At 43.0% G+C, this 18,973-nt stretch overlaps 1 protein-coding gene across 2 annotated transcripts in view; it reads left to right on the plus strand.

Annotated features, from left to right (window-relative positions):
- Positions 1–18,726, plus strand: part of LOC105478925 (proteasome assembly chaperone 2) — a 67,599-nt gene extending 48,873 nt beyond the window's left edge. For both annotated transcript variants that reach the window (XM_011736656.2, XM_011736657.3), the window contains 5 exons: positions 7,678–7,736; positions 11,254–11,372; positions 13,177–13,350; positions 17,488–17,608; positions 18,422–18,726. In XM_011736656.2, the coding sequence (XP_011734958.2) occupies positions 7,678–7,736; positions 11,254–11,372; positions 13,177–13,350; positions 17,488–17,608; positions 18,422–18,514 (566 nt within the window). In that variant the 3' untranslated portion in view covers positions 18,515–18,726. The remainder of the gene's footprint in view (positions 1–7,677; positions 7,737–11,253; positions 11,373–13,176; positions 13,351–17,487; positions 17,609–18,421) is intronic.
- Positions 18,727–18,973: the final 247 nt, after the last annotated feature.

Consider the following 18,973-nt stretch of genomic DNA (forward strand, 5'->3'; position numbering starts at 1 on the left):
TTTCCTTTTTTTCCAACATGGATTTTTTTCCTTCTATCCTCAGTTTTATTTCTTGTTCTTACTGGTATGTGTAACCATCACTAATAATATGGAAAGGCAAAAAGAAGATTGCATTGGACTCAGTCCTGTAGGTTTAACATATGTTACGTCAACTAAGCCTCATTCTCTTAGTCATCCTCTTCCAGTATAGGATTCGTAATAATATGGTATAGATAAGGCTCAAAGAGATTGACTTGCCTGATGCCACTAATAGGTGTAGGCTCTTCCCATACTGTAAATCTTTGTAATTCCTCATTGGACTATCAGGCTTGATTAATCAGGGAACACTGGTTATAATGCACCACAGCAGCTGGTGAGTAAGAGAAGAGCTCCTGTAGATCGTGAAGCATGGGAGCACCAGTTACTGCCTTTGATGGCTAACTGTTCTGGTGATCTTTCAGTCCTCTGTTTACCATTTTAAGGTCAAATCCAGAGGGATAGAAGAGCACAAAAGGCCTTTGGTGAATTGAAAGACAAATGAAGAAGCATTTTGGTTTTTGTGTCTTATTAACCATATCATTGTTCTTAGCTTACGATAATGAAATGTACATTTGAGAAATGACCTTATTATTGAACTCCCTACAGGACAGATGGCTTTGTCAACACAAGACTAAATTTTAGTTACTGCCTCAGAGGATAAAGGACTGTAAATGGTTAAAACCAGAATTCATGACTGGGTGCACTGGTGCACATCTGTAATCCCAACACTTTGAGAGGCTGAGGTAGGAGGAACACTTGAGCCCAGGAGTTTGAGACCAGCCTGGGCAACAAAATGAGACCCCATCTTTACAAAAAGAAAAAGTAAAAAATTAGCCAACCTGTAGTCCCAACCTCTTAGGAGGCTGACTTGGGAGGACTGTTGGAGCCTGGGAGGTTGTGGCTACAGTGAGCCATGATGATGCCACTGCACTCCAGCCTGGGTGACAAAGTGAGACCATATCTTAAAAAATGAAAGCCCCTAGAATTTGTATACTTTCCGCTAGTGATAACAGCTATCTTTTATTAAGTATTACTGTGAACTGAATGCCATGTACTTTTTTTTTTTTTTTTTTTCTTTGATACAGAGTTTTGCTCTTGTTGCACAGGTTGGAGTACAATGGTGCAATCTCAGCTCACCGCAACCTCCGTCTTCCAGGTTCAAGCAGTTCTCCTGCATCAGCCTCCCGAGTAGCTGGGATTACAGGCATGCCCAGCTAGTTTTGTGTTTTTAGTAGAGATGGAGTTTCTCCATGTTGGTCAGGCTGGTCTCGAACTCCTGAAATCAGGTGATCTGCCTGCCTTGGCCACTTAAAGTGCTGGGATTACAGGCATGAGCTGCCGCGCCCAGCCGCATTTACGTGTATTTCATTTAATCCTTACAACTGTTTTTTTTTTTTTTAAGACGGAGTTTTGTTCTTGTTCCCCAGGCTGGAGTGCAATGGCACAATCTCGACTCACCGCCACCTCTGCCTCCTGGGTTCAAGTGATTCTCCTGCCTCAGCCTCCCCAGTAGCTGGGATTACAGGCATGCGCCACCACGCCCGGCCAATTTTTTGTTTTTAGTAAAGACAGGGTTTCTCCATGTTTGTCAGGCTGGTCTCGAACTCCCGATCTCAGGTGATCTGCCCGCCTCGGCCTCCCAAAGTGCTGGGATTACAGGCATGAGCCACTGCATATGGCCTTACAACTATTTTGTAAGGTAGTTTTATATATGAGGAACTGTAACAAAATTATTTATTTATTAATATCTCCCTATATCTTACCCATATTAAAATTGGCCCAGTTTACCCCACAATGTTGCCCAAAGTTTAGTTTGTCCAAACCAGCACCTATAGTATGAGGAGACTTCAAAAAGTTTGTGAGAAAATGAACAAAAAGATAAAAACTATAAACTTTATTTCTGAACATCAGCTTCGTCAAGTTCAAGACACTTTTGTAAGCCATGATGGCAGCCATGTAGCCCATCCCTAAAGAACTGAGGGGCCTGGGAATTAAACCATGTCAGTGCAGTCTTTTTTACATTATTAATTGAAGAAAAATGGGTGCTCTTTGCAGATTTTTTAAGATTAGGAAACAAAAGAAGTCAGAAGCAGCCAAATCAGGACAAGGTGGAGGCGTAATGATTTCCCATTGAAACTTTGACAAAAGTGCCCTTGTTTGATGGGAGGAATGAGCAGCATCATTTTTCTGATGGACAAGGACTCTCGTGAATCTTTTCCAGTTGCTTTTCTGAGAAAGCTTTGGTTGACTTTCTCAAAACGCTGTCATGGTAAGCAGATGTTATCATTCTTTGGCCCCCCAGAAAGTCAGCAAGCAGAATGCCTGGAGTGTCCCAAAAAACTGTTGCTATGACTTCTACTCTTGACTGGTTCACTTTTGTTTGGCTGAACCACTTCTGCCTTGGTAGCCATTGCTTTGAATGTGCTTTTTCATCAGGATTATACTGGTAAAGCCACGTTTCGGCCGGGCGCGGTGGCTCAAGCCTGTAATCCTTGCACTTTGGGAGGCCGAGACGGGCGGATCACGAGGTCAGGAGATCGAGACCATACTGGCTAACACGGTGAAACCCCGTCTCTACTAAAAAATACAAAAAACTAGCCGGGCGAGGTGGCGGGTGCCTGTAGTCCCAGCTACTCGCGAGGCTGAGGCAGGAGAATGGCGTAAACTTGGGAGGCGGAGCTTTCAGTGAGCTGAGATCCGGCCACTGCACTCCAGCCTGGGCGACAGAGCGAGACTCCGTCTCAAAAAAAAAAAAAAAAGCCACGTTTCATTAGCTACAGTTCCTTAAATATTTCAGGATCTTGGTATCACTTGTTTAAAATTGCCATTGAAAGCTGTGCTTTTTTCTGTAGCTGACGGGACACAATGGTTTTGGTGCTCACCGAGTGGAAAGTTTGATCAACTTTGTTCAGTCAGAATTGTGTAAGGTGAACCAATTGAGATGTCTGTGGTGTTGAAGGTTGTTTCTGCTGTTAATCGTCAGTCCTCTTCAATTAGGGCACAAATAGGATGAATTTTTCCTCAAATTGAGGTAGATGGTCTGCTGCTGTGGGCTTCATCTTTAACATTATCTCGTCCCTTCTTAAGATGAGTTACCCATTTATAAACTGCTGATTTCTTTGGGGCATTGTCCCCATAAATCTTTTTTTTTTTTTTTTTTTTCGAGACAGAGTTTTGCTCTTGTCACTCAGGCTGGAGTGCAATGGCATGACCTCAGCTCACTTCTACCTTCGCCTCCCAAGTTGAAGCAATTCTCTTGCTTCGGCCTCCTGAGTAGCTGGGATTACAGGAGCCTACCAGTATGCCTGGCTAATTTTTGTATTTTTAGTAAAGATGGGGTTTCTCCCCCCCCACCCCCAGAGGGAGACTCCCTCTGGATGCTCAGGCTGGAGTGTACTGGTGCAGCCTCAGCTCACTGCATCCTCCGCCTCCTAGGTTCAAGGGATTCTCCTGCCTCAGCCTCCCAAGTAGTTGGGATTACAGGCGCCTGCCACCACGCCCAGCTAATTTTTGTGTTTTTAGTAGAGATGGGGTTTCACCATGTTGGCCAGGCTGGTCTCAGTCTCCTGACCTTGTGATCTGCCCGTCTAGGCCTCCCAAAGTGCTGGGATCACAGGTGTGAGGAGCAACTGTACCTGGCCCCCATAAACTTTTTTATTTTATTTTATTTATTTATTTTGTTTTTTGTTTTTTTTTTTGAGACAGAGTCTCGCTCTGTTGTCCAGGCTGGAGTATAATGGCACGATCTCAGCCCACTGCAACCTCCACCTCCCAGGTTCAAGCAATTCTCCTGCCTCAGCCTCCTTAGTAGCTAGGATTACAGATGCATGTATGACCACACCCAGCTAATTTTTTGTATTTTTAGTAGAGATGCGGTTTCACCGTGTTAGCCAGGATGGTCTCAGTCTCCTGACCTTGTGATCTGCCTGCCTCGGCCTCCCAAAGTGCTGGGATCACAGGCGTGAGCCACCATGCCCGGCCTATTTTATTTTATTTTTGAGATGGAGTCTTGCTCCATCACACAGGCTGGAGTGCGGTGGTGCGATCTTGGCTCACTGCAACCTCCGCCTCCTGGGTTCAAGGGATTCTCCTGCCTCAGCCTTCCAAGAAGCTGTGATTGTAGGCACTCACCACCATGCCCAGTAATTTTTGTATTTTTTTTTTTTTTTGGCATAGAGTTTCACTCTTGTTGCCCAGTCTGGAATGCAATGCCATGAATTCAGTTCACTGCAACCTCCGCCTCCCGAGTTCAAGCAATTCTTCTGTGTCAGCCTCTGGAGTGGCTGGAATTACAGGCACGTGCCACCACGCCCAGCTAATATTTTGTATTTTTAGTAAAAACAGGGTTTCACCATGTTAGTCAGGCTGGTGTTGAACTGACCTCAGGTGATCCAACCACCTTGGCCTTCCGGAGTGCTGGGATTACAGGTGTGGACCACCACTCCTGGCCTAATTTTTGTATTTTTAGTAGAGACAGGGTTTCACCATGTTGTCCAGGCTGGTCCTGAACTCCTGACCTCAGGCAATTCACCCCCCTCAGCCTCCCAGAGTGCTGGAATTACAGGTATGAGCCACCGCCCCCAGCCCTCATAAACTTTTTTTTCATTTTTTAATTTTTTTGAGACTTGCACTGTTGCCCAGGCTGGAGTGCAGCGGCGCGATCTCAGTTCACTGCAAGCTCCGCCTCCCGGGTTCACGCCATTCTCCCGCCTCAGCCTCCCGAGTAGCTGGGACTACAGGCGCCCGCCACCACGCCCAGCTAGTTTTTTGTATTTTTTAGTAGAGACGGGGTTTCACTGTGTTAGCCAGGATGGTCTCCATCTCCTGACCTCGTGATCTGCCCACCTCGGCTTCCTAAAGTGCTGGGATTACAGGCGTGAGCGACCGTGCCCGGCCCCTCATAAACTTTTTTAAGCATCAGTGATTTCACCATTTATCTACCCAAGCTTCACCATAAATTTGATGTTTGTTCTTGCTTCAGTTGAAGCAGAATTCATGTTGCTCTGATAGGGGCACTTAATGTCTTATCCTTCTTAGTGCCTCAAACCAGAGCCTTTTCAGGTGTGTTATAGCAAGTCAGTACAAGTTTATTTTGGTGCAAAATGTTTTCATGAGTACACATTTTCTGTGAACTTTTTGAAGACCCCTCATATATCTGATGGTCATGCTGTGCCCTTGAAATCTTTTCTACTCTAGAGCAGTCCCTTTTTTTTCCATCACAAACCGATTTATTGAAGAAAAGACTGGGTGTATTGTTTTATACAATGTCCCACCTTCTGATTTGTCTGATTACGTCGTCCTGTCATTTGGCTTCTTCTAGCCCCTGTATTTTCTGTAACTGGAGTTAGCTCTAAAGGCTTGATTAGATAAAAGGTTAATGTTTTGGGGCAGAATACATAAAAGGGGTTGTTGCTTTCATAGTGTATCACATCAGAAGAAAAAAGTACTAGGAAACAGGAACCTAACAACAAAAAGAATTACATAGGCCGGGCACAGTCCCACGCTTGTAATCCTAGCACTTTGGGAGGCCGAGACGGGTAGATTGCCTGAGCTCAGGAGTTCGAGACCAGCCTGGGTAACATGGTGAAACTCCGTCTCTACTAAAATACAAAAAATTAGCCCATTGTGGCGGTGTGCACCTGAAATTCCAGCTACTCGGGAGGCTGAGACAGGAGAATCGCTTGAACCCAGGAAGTGGAGGCTGCAGTGAGCCGAAATCACACCACTGCACTCCAGTCTGGGTGGCAGAGCGAGACTCTGTCTTAAAAAACAAACAAACAAAATTAGCCGGGCATGGTGGTGTGCTCCTGTAATCCCAGCTACTTGGGAGGCTGAGGCATAAGAATCACTTGAACCTGGGAGGCAGAAGTTGCAGTGAGCCGAGATTGCACCACTGCACTCCTGCCTGGGTGACAGAGCAAGATTCTGTCTCAAAAAAAAAAAAAAAAGAATTGTATGATACACTGATGAGGAGGGTATTGCTATTACCGAAGAAGTGGTAGCTTACATTTTAAAAAGCTTAGCCTGCCCACCCCCTACAGATACATTCTTTTCAAACCTAGGTCTGTTGAATTAGACTACATGTGTTTGTCACAGATAGGTTAGAGGCTGAGTAATCTGTGCCTTAGTCTCTTTTCCCTAAATTTATACCCCTTTCCCTAATTCCTAAACTTCCTTTGGACTGAATATACCTGGTGCTTGGTAGATTTGCTGAGTTCAGCGTACCTCCCAGTCACACCACATCATGCCAGCCATAGGAGACGGTCTCCGAAAGACCTGTAATAGTAGAGACCTGATCCACCAAAGGATTTGCCATTATTTGCAATCTGTTTATAGTAACCAGCACTTACCCCTTAGTGCAATAGTAATCCTGTGTCCTTAGAGACTGTTTTGTCCCTGACTCAGACAGGAGCTTCTCATTCCTTTTTTTTGAGACGGAGTCTCACTCTGTCGCCCAGGCTGGACTGCAGTGGTGTGATCTCTGCTCACTGCAAGCTCCGCCCCCCGGGTTCACGCCCTTCTGCCACAGCCTCCTGAGTAGCTGGGACTACAGGCATCCGCCATCATGCCCAGCTAATTTTTTGTATTTTTTAGTAGAGATGGGGTTTCACCGTGTTAGCCAGGATGATCTCGATCTCCTGACCTTGTGGTCCACCCGCCTTGGCCTCCCAAAGTGCTGGGATTACAGGCGGGAGGTACCGCACCCGGCTGCTTGTCATCCTTAGAAGTGAAGTTGGGGCCGGGCGCGGTGGCTCAAGCCTGTAATCCCAGCACTTTGGGAGGCCGAGACGGGCGGATCACGAGGTCAGGAGTTCGAGACCATCCTGGCTAACACGGTGAAACCCCGTCTCTACTAAAAAATACAAAAAACTAGCCGGGTGAGGTGGCGGGCGCCTGTAGTCCCAACTACTCGGGAGGCTGAGGCAGGAGAATGGCGTGAACCCGGGAGGCGGAGCTTGCAGTGAGTTGAGATCCGGCCACTGCACTCCAGCCTGGGCGGCAGAGCGAGACTCTGTCTCAAAAAAAAAAAAAAAAAAAAAAAAAAAAGAAGTGAAGTTGGGCCGGGAAGCCTTAAGCATCTCTAGAGTGGGCCCCTTGTAGAATCTCATGAAAGCTATGGATCCTTTTCCCGGAAAAAAAATGCAAACACATTGACTCACATGACGTTTTCTATTATTTCAGATCCTTTAAAAAGTTCTAAGGAACACACGTGTACCTATTTCAGGATTTTATTACATGGCTAACATACTCCTACCTTTTACTGTTTCTTCTGTTAATCCCAGTGAGTGTTGCTGTTCTCTGGAGACAAGAGGGAAGAATATCAAAACCCAAAAAGTTCAGTTTTCTTAAGGATGATTTTAGTTGTCATGATACCAGAAATTTTCAGGGGACAGTTAAAGTCAGAAAAAATAATTTTTGATACTTTCTTAGAGTTAACTTTTCAGAAATGAATTGTTCCATAGAATAAAGCCCACTGGCTCACTTTAAGGTACTTCTAAATTGTCTTATTTTAACCAGATGACATATATGTTCTGTATTTTAATTATTGAAAATATTTAAATGCAAAAGGTATTATAATTCAATTTTTGTTTTTTATCATAATAATTTCAACTTGCATTAACTTCACTATCATATGATTTCCTTTTCTTGTTTTTGTAGTATATTCATTGCCTTCAAGAAAGCTGGTGGCTCTTCAGTTAAGATCCATTTTTATTAAGGTTAGTATGTTGTAGTTTGCCTTTTTGTTTATTAAAGTGTAATGAGAAAATAAGTAACATTAGGAATTAAGATTCAAAAATTACTGTTTTTACCATGTGTACAGTTAAGAAGATCTGATTCTATAAAGAAATAATCTTATAATATTTCAGATGTGTTACTGTCTTTTCATGATTATATAGAAAGGAAGTAGGACTTTTATCTTGAGTGTTACATATTTTCAGTTCGGGTAACATTGGTGAAAAAATGTAAGCATATTAATATTAGAGGTTTTTTCCATTTGTATTACATTTCAGCTGGTGGCATCTACATATAAACTGTGTATATATCAAATTATATATATGTCATAAAATATTCTGAATCCGACTTCTTTCCTCCTCCACTGCTACCACTGAGTCCAAACCACTGTCATCTTCATGCCCGACTCTACTCTTGCCCAATCTACCTCTCGCCAACGGCAGCACTGACGATCCTCTAAACCTACACCACATCACTACTCTCTTCGAAACCCTCCAGTAGCTTCTCCTCACTCAAAATTGTGATCCAGGAGAAGGGGCTTGCTTCCTAACGCACTGTGACACCAGGTTTTTGAGAAAAGAAAGGCTTTATATTGCAGATTGACTCCCAAGGAGACAGGAGTCGAGCTCAAATCTGCCTCCCTGTGCTGGCTTCAAGGCAGTGTTCTTATTAGGAAAGGTTCAGAGGTGGATTCTGAGATGAGTGGGTTAGCGATGGAAGGAAAGGGTAGATCTGGTAAGTCCTTGGGCATGCACGGTTATCTTTTCATGCTAACTCATAGGGCCCACGTGCCAGTTCAGGGGAGTGAGTATGAAACGTGGCAATGGAGAGTCAGCTTGCGACCCCAGCAAGCTTGTTCTCTGCAGACTCAACTTGGCCATATTGGTTCCAGCCAATTTCAGCTGGTTCTTTTATCCCATAAGGGAAGGAAGTTTCAGTATTTTATCAAGTAATTTCTTATCTGCTACCCTGCAAACTCAATAATTTCTTTTTTTTTTTTTTTTGAGACAGTCTCCTCTGTTGCCCAGGCTTAAGTGCACTGATGTGATCTCAACTCACTGCAGCCTCTGCCATCCTGGGTTCAAGTGATCCTCCCGCCTCAGCCTCTGGGATTACAGGCATACACCACCATACTGGTTAATTTTTGTATTTTTAGTAGAGACAGGGTTTTGCCATGTTGGCCAGGCTGGTCACCAACTCTTGGCCTCAAGTGATCCACCCGCCTTGGCCTTTCGAATGCTGGGATTACAGGTGTAAGCCACGCCCAGCCCAAACTCAAGAATTTCTGTTAGTCTTTGGTTTCTTTAACTCTTTGGGGATGGTTTCAAATTCACAGCCCTTACTGTGGCCTATGAGGCTCTATATCTGTGCTAATACAGTAGCCAGTAGCCACATGTAACTATTTACAGTTTAATTCATCAAATTAAATTTAAAATTCAGTTCCTCAGTCACTACTCACGTTCCGAGTTCTCAGGAGCCCCATATGGCAAGTAGCCGGCAGAACAAGAGTCCTGCTCACAGGGAGCTCTGCCAGACTGCTGCTCTGCGGAGCCTGACCTGCAGCCACACTGGCCTCCCTGTGTTGTTAGACATTAAGCTCATCCTCAGTCTCTCCACTCATTTCTCTGCCAGAATTCATTTTCTTGGAGACTCAAATGGTTTGCCTCCTTTAGTGTTTTCTTAAATGTTCCCTCATCAGAAAGGCCCTCTTCAACAATCCTTTCTCCTTTTTTTTTTTTTTTCTCCTTGAAACAGGGTCTCTCTTGCTCTGTCACCCAGCTGGAGTGCAGTGGTGTGATCTTGGCTCACTGCAACCTCTGCCTCCCAGGCTCAAGCCATTCTCTGACCTCAGCCTCCCGAGTAGCTGGGATTACAGGCATGCACCACCACACCCAGCTAATTTTTGTATTTTTTGTAGAGGTGGGGTTTCTATCTTGCCCAGGCTGGTCTTGAACTCCTGAGCTCAAGCAGTTCATGCTTCAGCAAATGCAATGGCGTGATCTCAGCTCACTGCAACCTCCACCTCCCGGGTTCATATGATTCTCCTGCCTCAGCCTCCCGAGCAGCTGGGATTACAAGCATGTGTCACCGCGCCCGGCCAATTTTTGCATTTTTAGTAAAGATGGGGTTTCACCATGTTGGCCAGGCTGGTCTCGAACTCTTGACTTCAGGTGATCCGCCCACCTTGGCCTCCCAAAGTGTTGGGATTATAGGAGCGATAGGAGCGAGCTACCATGCCTGGCCCAGAGCCTGCCTCTCGTAACCGCTATACTAGACTACCTTCTTATTTCAAAAGTTAGCCTGCATTGCTTACCTGCGTTTTAAATTTTATTGAATAGTTATTTTTTGAGCAGTCTTTGAAAAATTTTCATAAAGTGGGCTCCCCCTGAAATTTTATAACCCACATTCCAGATTTACCAGCTGTGAACGTCTTGCCATACCTGCTTGATCTCTCGCGATGTGTGTACACAGTTTCCTTCTTCGAAACAATCCAGAAGTAGGCAAGCAACATCATCATGTGTCACCCCTACATACTTCCGCACACATCTTTCAAGAACAAGGACACCATGACCACCCCCAAGAAAACCAGCATTTTAATGAATTTATTCAGGAGTATCATCCAACATACTCAGATTTCCATAGCTGTTCCCAAAATATCCTTCAATTCTGGATCCATTCATGGTTCACAGGCTGTATTTGACTGTTACATCTTTTTAGTTGTTATCCTTCAGAGTAAAACTGGCCTGCCCCGCTTTCTTTCTTTACAATATTGACTCCTTTGAGGAATCGGGGCCAGATGTGGCGCGTTCTCCATTCATCTGATTGTTTCCATGTGACCAGATTTGGGTCACAAATTTCTGGCAAGAACCCTTCACAGATGGCCATGTATTGGTTATTAGGTAACGATAGATTACTTAAGTAGAGAACTGGGTTCCTTTGTCCATTACAATAGAATTTTTTTGAAATCTGGATTCCTCATGACTCATTGATTTTCTTTTTTTTTTTTTTTTTTTTTTGAGACAGAGTCTCACTCGGTTGCTCAGGCTGGAGTGCAATGGCACAATCTCGGCTCACTGCAGCCTTCACCTCCCGGGTTCAAGTGATTCTCCTGTCTCAGCCTCCTGAGTAGCTGGGATTACAGGTGCCTGCCATCATGCCCAGCTAATTTTTGTATTTTTCGTAGAGATGGGGTTTTGCCATGTTGGCCAGGCTGGTCTTGAACTCTTGACCTCAGGTGATCCACCTGCCTCCCAAAGTGCTGGGACTATAGGCGTGAGCCACCGTGCATAGCCATTGGTTTCTTAATTATAAAGATGCATTAGATAATTCATTGCTGTTTATCATTCACTTTCGGTTTAAGCACAGTAAGTGCATCTGAAAGTAATTTCAGTATATATAAATTATATATCGTTTTTGCATAAAGTTGATGAAATAGTATATAGAATGTTGGTATGCTCTAAGACTAACATTTAGATTTTATTCTCTCAATGGTGTGCAAAGTATAAATCAAAGCCATTCTGTGAAAAACTGCTTTCCTGGGTGAAAAGCAGCGGCTGTGCCAGAGTCATTGTTCTTTCGAGCAGCCATTCATATCAGCGCAATGACCTGCAGCTTCGCAGGTATGTTCCTGCCTCTGGAAAGTTATTTTTGATATGGTTTATACTATGATAATTTCTCTATTAAAAGGTTAAAATGAACTTTAAAAGCCACGTAGATCCTTACCTCTTCTCGCTGGAGTTTAGAAAGAGGTGGGTAAGAGAAGGTCAGGAGATGGGAGGGAGTACAGTTAGGCAGATCTTTTCAGTTCCTGTGAGCTTAGTAGAGTTGGGGCATGGGAAAACATCGTGTAGAGAGAGATAGTTGGGGAACCATGTTTTTAGTGTTTCCTGTCACATGCATAGCAACATCACAGCTCAGCTAATTTAAGAGAATGAGCAGAAAAGGTACTCAGATTTATTGGTTGATAACTTTTGAAAGATTAATATTATCAGTTATTTCCATATATGCAACCATTTTTTTTAAAAACATTTACTTTTTGTAGAGACAGGGTCTCACTATGTTGCCCAGGCTGGTCTCGAATTCCCGGGCTCAAGCAGTCTGCCTGCCTCAGCCTCCCAAAGTATTGGGATTGCATGCGTGAGCCCCCTGCACCTGGCCACATGCAACCATGTGTATTTGCAGAAATCCACTTGCCTAAAGTGTAGCTCCCTGGCACGTCAGAGTGAGTTCTTAAATGTAAGACAAAGTATCTCACAAATAGAACTATAAGCTACCATTATCACATAAAGTTGGTAACATATAGAATACTCATACTCCAAGATGTAGCTTTTATTTATTTATTTTTGAGACGGAGTCTTGCCCTGTCACCCAGGCAGGAGTGCAGTGGCGCGATCTCACCTCACTGCAACCTCCACCTCCTGGATTCAAGCGATTCTCCTGCCTCAGCCTCCTGAGTAGCTGGGAGTACAGGTGCCTGCCACCACGCCAGACTAATGTTTATAATTTTAGTAGAGGCTAGGCTTCCCCATGTTGGCCAGGCTGGTCTCGAACTTCTGAACCTCGAATTCACCTGCCTGGGCCTCCCAAAATGCTGGGATTACAGGCATGAGCCACCGCGCCCATCCCCAAGATGTAGCCTTTTTTTTTTTTTCTTTTCTTTTTTTTGAGACGGAGTCTCCCTCAGTTGTCCAGGCTGGAGTGCAGTGGCGTGATCTTGGCTCACTGCAAGCTCCACCTCCTGGGTTCAAGCGATTCTCCTGCCTCAGCCTCCCGAGTACCTGGGACTACAGGTGTGTGCCACCATGCCTGGCTCATTTTTTGTATGTTTAGTAGAGACGGGGTTTCACTATATTGGCCAGGTTGGTCTCGAACTCCTGACCTCAGGTGATTTGCCTCCCAAAGTGCTGGAATTACAGGCGTGAGCCACTGCACCCAGACCCAAGATGTAGCTTTTAGATCATTTCTTTTTTATTATTTTTGGGATGGAGTCTCGCTCTGTCACCGAGTGCAGTGGCGCAATCTTGGCTCACTGTAACCTTTTTAGATGGTGTAGATCATAACTTTTATCACTTATACACCTATAAAATCAGGATGAAAAAATACCAATAAGCCAAGAGTTACCTTTCAAAATGAGCTAATTTCTAGAACTTTCACAAAAGACATTATAGGCTTCATGGCGAAGGAAGAAAAGCTGTGGGAAATTTTTGCAATGGGCTTGCCTAAGTATTTCTATCTTTTTATATTGTCTCCCAAGTAAGTAAGTAGCAAATCAGCAATATTTTTTACTTAAGTCTGCTGAAACTTGTGTTTTGCCTATGCAGCAGAATATATGGAGACCAAGAGAATTTTAGCTAAAGAACCAATGTTTGCCTTAGAGTTTGTATTTGTGAGTTTTTAAAAAGTTAACTATATGATTATTTCTAGTACTCCCTTCCGGTACCTACTTACACCTTCCATGCAAAGAAGTGTTCAAAATAAAATAAAGAGCCTTAACTGGCAAGAAATGGAAAAAAGCCGGTGCATTCCTGAAATAGATGATTCCGAGTTTTGTATCCGCATTCCGGGGGGAGGCATCACAAAAACACTCTATGATGAAAGGTGAGTTTGTTTGCCTGTTCATTTGTTTTCCACTTTACTTAAAAATGAAATTAATGCAGTGAGCCGAGATCGTGCCACTGTACTCTAGCCTGGGTGACAGAGCAAGACTCCGTCTCAAACAAACAAACAAACGACGAAATTAAGTCAGGGAATGTATTGGATTACTTACTGAAACTTTGAAAACGTATTTATAAAACTGGTACTATTTTAGAGCTCTTGCGTTTAGGGAAAAGATTTAAACTTGGTTATAGAAGAACTGGTTTCTAAAAAGCCATATTTAATGCTTTATTTTGTGTAACTTTTTAGGGATTCTGATACTTATTCTTTGCAAGCTCTACAGACACACTTTTTTAAAATGTGGTAAAATACACATCCTGCAAAATTTACATACATTTATCATACATGTTAACTATATTTAAGTGTACAATCAGGTGCCGTTAATTCACAGCATCTGCGTCCATCAGCACTGTCTACTTCTAGAACTTTGCCATCATATTAAATTTAAAAATCTGTACCTGTAAATAACTCCCATCTTTATTTCTGTAAATTTGGTGTTGATGTTCCCATTTTCATTTCTTATTTTATTTATTTATTTTTTTTGAGACGGAGTCTCACGCTGTTGCCCAGGCTGGAGTGCAGTGGCGCGATCTCGGCTCACTGCAAGCTCCGCCTCCCGGGTTTACCCCATTCTCCTGCCTCAGCCTCCTGAGTAGCTGGGACTACAGGCGCCCGCCACCGTGCCCGGCTAATTTTTTGTATTTTTAGTAGAGACGGGGTTTCACTGTGGTCTCGATCTCCTGACCTTGTGATCCGCCCGCCTCGGCCTCCCAAAGTGCTGGGATTACAGGCGTGAGCCACCGCGCCCGGCCTCTTATTTGAATAATTAGAGTCTTTCCTTTTTTTTCCCTAGTCAAGCTAGCTAAATATTTGTCAGTTTTGTTTTTCTTTGAAGAACCAGTTTTGATTTTGCTGATTATTGTTTTTCTATTCTCTATTATTCTATTATTCTCTATTATTTCTCTCTTATCTAATCTTTATTTTCTTCTGCTCGCTTTGGATTTGGTTTGCTCTTCTTTTCTCTTTCGCAAGGTGTAAACTTAGGTTATTGATTTAAAAGTTTTTTTATTTTGTACTGAATGTGTTTACAGCTGTACATTTCATCTTAGCACTGTGTTCACTGCATGCCCTATGATTTGACATGTTTTCATTTTCACTCATCTCAGTATTTTCTCATTTCCCTTGTGTTTTTGTTCCCTGTTCCTCTCTTGTCCCCCTCACAAACACTTACCTCCTTTCTATTTTTTATTTTTTTTATTTTTTTGAGACGGAGTCTCGCTCTGTCGCCCAGGCTGGAGTGCAGTCGTGTGATCTCGGCTCACTGCAACCTCCGCCTTCCAGGTTCACGCCATTCTCCGACCTCAGCCTCCCGAGTAGCTGGGATTACAGTTTTGTGCCACCACGCCCGGCTAGTTTTTTTTGTATTTTTAGCAGAGACGGGGTTTCACTGTATTAGCCAGGATGGTCTCGATCTTCTGATCTCGTGATCTGCCCGCCTCAGCTTCCCAAAGTGCTGGGATTACAGGCGTGAGCCACCGCCACACCTACCTCCTTTCTAAGAGTCAACTCACCCTTCACCTCCTGTCTGCAGCCTTGCCTGTTCCTGTCTTCTAGACAAGGAAGTTGCCCCTCTGCACTCCCACTGCGCTCCACCTCTTCTATACTTTGTTGCACTTACTTTACAAATCAGTCCTCCTAAACTTTGGCTTCTGACCATGACAGAGTAACTGATATCAGACTTGCCCTCCTGCCGTAAAAAAAACAGGAACCTGACAGAATTTATGAAACAACTGTTGTCCAGACATCGGACTACAGGCAGCACACAGCTGTTATCCCTAAGAGAAGGCAAATTTTAAAAGTCTACAGTTGCCCAGCTTTCTGCTTGGAGATACTTTCCGGACTGCAGCACAGGGAGCGGAACCCAGGCAGAGCACAGTGGTCTTGCTGAGTGGAGGAAATGAGTTCAGACTACAGGGAGGCTGAGGCAATTCGAAATACAGGGCAGAGAATCAGAGGGCAGGGGTGGTGCTCATTAGAGTCCGGGGGTCTGTCTCCGTGGGTCTTTTTCTGAATTCTGAGCCATAGGTATAGGGTGAAACTGAGTCCAGGCAAAGAGCAGCTTCTGGATAGCTATAAGCTTGCCCACAAAGTTAGCAGTGATAAACAGAAAATACTATAAAAGTTAGACCTACTCAGCATCAGACATTCGGGAAATGGAGATTTTACCCTAAAGAAACAATATTAAAATATTCAGTTGTATCAACCAGAATAAAATAGTTCCAAATAAAAAAGTAATAAAATAGTCATCCTCTGCCTTTCTTTTTAACAGAAGACCAGGGGGTGATATTGAAATGATTATCCCACAGTGTGTTACAAACTAGTAAGAGGCGAGATAAGTGAAGAGCATACCCCTGCACTTTCCAAGTTAAAGACTTGAAAATGCAGGCATAGCCTGGGAGCCAGCCTTCTCCAGGTGAGAGCCTTGCCTAAGGCCATCACAGCAGAGGCATTTAGGAACTGGAATTTTCTGAGCCATCAGAGCTCATGGTGGTTCCATACAAAGATTGAGAGCCCCTAAGGTATTTGAGAACCAAGTACTGGGCTAGTGTGAGTGGGGCTAACAATTTCTACTTTGTAGTTTCTAGAGACAGATAACTGTGGTAAGTTAGCCTGGTATCACCTGCGACTTCCGAACGTACACATCAGAGTCTCCTCAGTGTCTTAAATCCCTTCCTTAGAACTCTGCTCACTTTTATTTCTGTAGCTCTCTTCTCTGTCAGTCTCGTGCTTTCAAGTTTTGGCATGGCATTTTTCTCATAGTTCTTGGTTTTAGGGTGTTAGGAATAATTTTTGTGTTTATTGGCAAGCAGGAAACTTTTCGCATTGGTATATCTCCATCTCATCACTAGCTTGAGGTGTTTATAGTATGATAGGAGACTATGTTTTGGAGTTAGAGAGACCTAAGTTCATGTCCCGTCTCTGCCACTTACTAGATACAGAACTTTAGGCATGTTAACTATGTATTCGATTTTTGTTGTTGTTTTTTGTTTTTTTGAGACAGAATCTTGCTGTGTCTTACGCGGTTCTCCTGCCTCAGCCTCCTGAGTAGCTACAAGTGCACGCCACCACGCCCGGCTAATTTTTGTATTTTTAGTAGAGACGGGGTTTCACCATGTTGGCCAGGCTGGTCTCGAACTCCTGACCTCAGGTGATCTGCCCGCCTCGGCCTCCCAAAATGCTGGAATTACAGGCATGAGCCAGCGCGCCTGGCCTGTATTCAGCATCTTTAAACCTGTTACCTCATAAGAGTAGCTAACACTTCTGTCATATTTACTGTGTGGTCACTGTTTTAAGCATTTTGCCTTCACTACCTCCTTTCAACCTCACAACAACCTGTGAAGTAGGTTCCATTATCATCCCCCTTTTATAGATGAGGAACACCCCTGGTTAAAGTAACTTGCCCAACATATCTGGTAAGTTGAAGAGCTAGAATCTGAATGCTGGTGTCTGTCCTTGTTCCCGTTATTCCAAACTGATTCTTTTATAAAATGGAGCTAATTAGAGCTTCCTCAGGATTATTACAGGGATTGTCATAAAATTTGCAGATAATGCTTAACACATAATAATCACTCAACGTTTTTGGAAGAAGTAGGAACTTTTCTTTCCTTTAATGATTCCATTCTCTTCCACAGTTTCCCTCACTGCTTTAGATAGTCACTAGGTGTTATTTTCTTTCAGTCTCTGCTGTGGTGCTTCTGAAAAATCACTGTCTTCTAAAGTAGGTTTGGGGAGTAGATCAGAACATACCTTATCTGCTGTAGCCAAGGACACAAAGGCAGCTTTTTCATGCAGCCGTGGGGTGAGGCATGATCATGCGTGTTCCCCAGTGGGTGTTACAGGGGCCTGCTCTCACAAGTAGAAAACTTTATGTAGGGAAAAGGGAGATGGTAAGTTATCTTATAATGTGGCGTCTTTTCCTTACCCAAACCAGGCAGGTTATCATAGCTGTGAAAACAGACACACTAGAATCAACCCTTGTACCTGTGAAAAAATACTGATTCTTATTTTTATTTCTTGTAGCTGTTCTAAAGAAATCCAAATGGCAGTTCTGCTGAAATTTGTTTCAGAAGGGGACAACATCCCAGATGCATTAGGTCTCGTTGAGTACCTTAATGAATGGCTTCAGATAATCAAACCACTTGTAAGTTTTATTATAGCCTAAGCCTCTTCTTTGGTTGTGTGTATTCATTAACTTGCATTTTATATACTACCTAAGTAGACCAAATAAGTGAAGGTTCATATTAAATATAGACATACCTTTACATAAAATTTAGTTTAAGGTGAACTTTTGAAAATTAGAGGACAGTTAACCAACCTATTATTTACAGTTGTTTCATTAAAGCTGACTTTCCAAAAAGGAAAATCCTTAGTTCTTCATTGTACTTACTATTCATGTTAGATTAATTATGCCAGACACAGTCTTGCAATAATAAACAAGCCTTCTGTGGAATTCAGGAATTTTTTTAGGAAAGTAAAAAGTACTGCTACATGAGCAGTACTCTGGCTATTGAATAAATACTACAGTTGATGTTTTTCTCTATTGTGAAACAAGAGCATTACACCCAGGGAAGTGAGTCAGCCTTTAGGCATAACAGAACACCTCATAAGGCTGCTTTATAAGGTGGGTAACTAGCTTTTTAATTCATGCTTTTGCAAGAACAAATTGATACAAATCACGTGACACTGATTTTTTTTTAATACCATATTCTTTTTGAATGTGATTTTCCATAATAAACTTCATCTGCAGCCTTTCTGGCGTATCTTTATAATTTGGAATTTAAAGAAATTTATCTTCAGTTGACATGAAGACAAACTTTATTTTTCCTTAACAATAAAACCGGGCTATAAAAGTGTCAGCCAAAAGGAACACAAAAGGAGAGTTTTATAATTCACTTTCAAAGGAGATCTGATGGTAAAAGTTTAAAGATAAAAATATTTTGTTCTTCAATTACAGAGCGATGACCCCACAGCATCTACCTCACGGTGGAAAATACCAAGTTCTTGGAGATTACTGTTTGGCAGTGGTCTTCCCCCGGCACTTTTTTGATCTGTTTTCCGTTTTATACCTTATACCCAGAACACTTACTACCAACACAACTGTTAAACATTCTAGACAAAAAAATCGTATGATCCGAGAATGTATTAGGAAATTACCTTCGCTGTAATGTCAAAGGAAAAGATAAAGGATCTCTTTGCCATGCTTTTCATCCTATGCAACAAATGTGAATTTTGTACAATAAAATTTTATTTCCTAAGTAATTTTCTCTTAAATGTATTTTTTTTTAAATTTCAGACTCTGTATTAGCTTCCTAGTTCGGCTCTAATCACCACAAACTTAGTGACACGCCAGTTTACTTTTTTAATTAATTAACTAATTAATTTTCATTGTGTATGTTAAGTAAAATGAGACGAGGTCTTGCCATGTTGCCCAGGGTGGTCTCAAACTCCTGGGCTCAGGCAATCCTCCTGCCGTGGCCTCCCAAAGTGCTGAGATTACAGGCGTTAC

This window comes from Macaca nemestrina, chromosome 19, assembly GCF_043159975.1.
Source record: "Macaca nemestrina isolate mMacNem1 chromosome 19, mMacNem.hap1, whole genome shotgun sequence".
Taxonomy (NCBI): domain Eukaryota; kingdom Metazoa; phylum Chordata; class Mammalia; order Primates; family Cercopithecidae; genus Macaca; species Macaca nemestrina.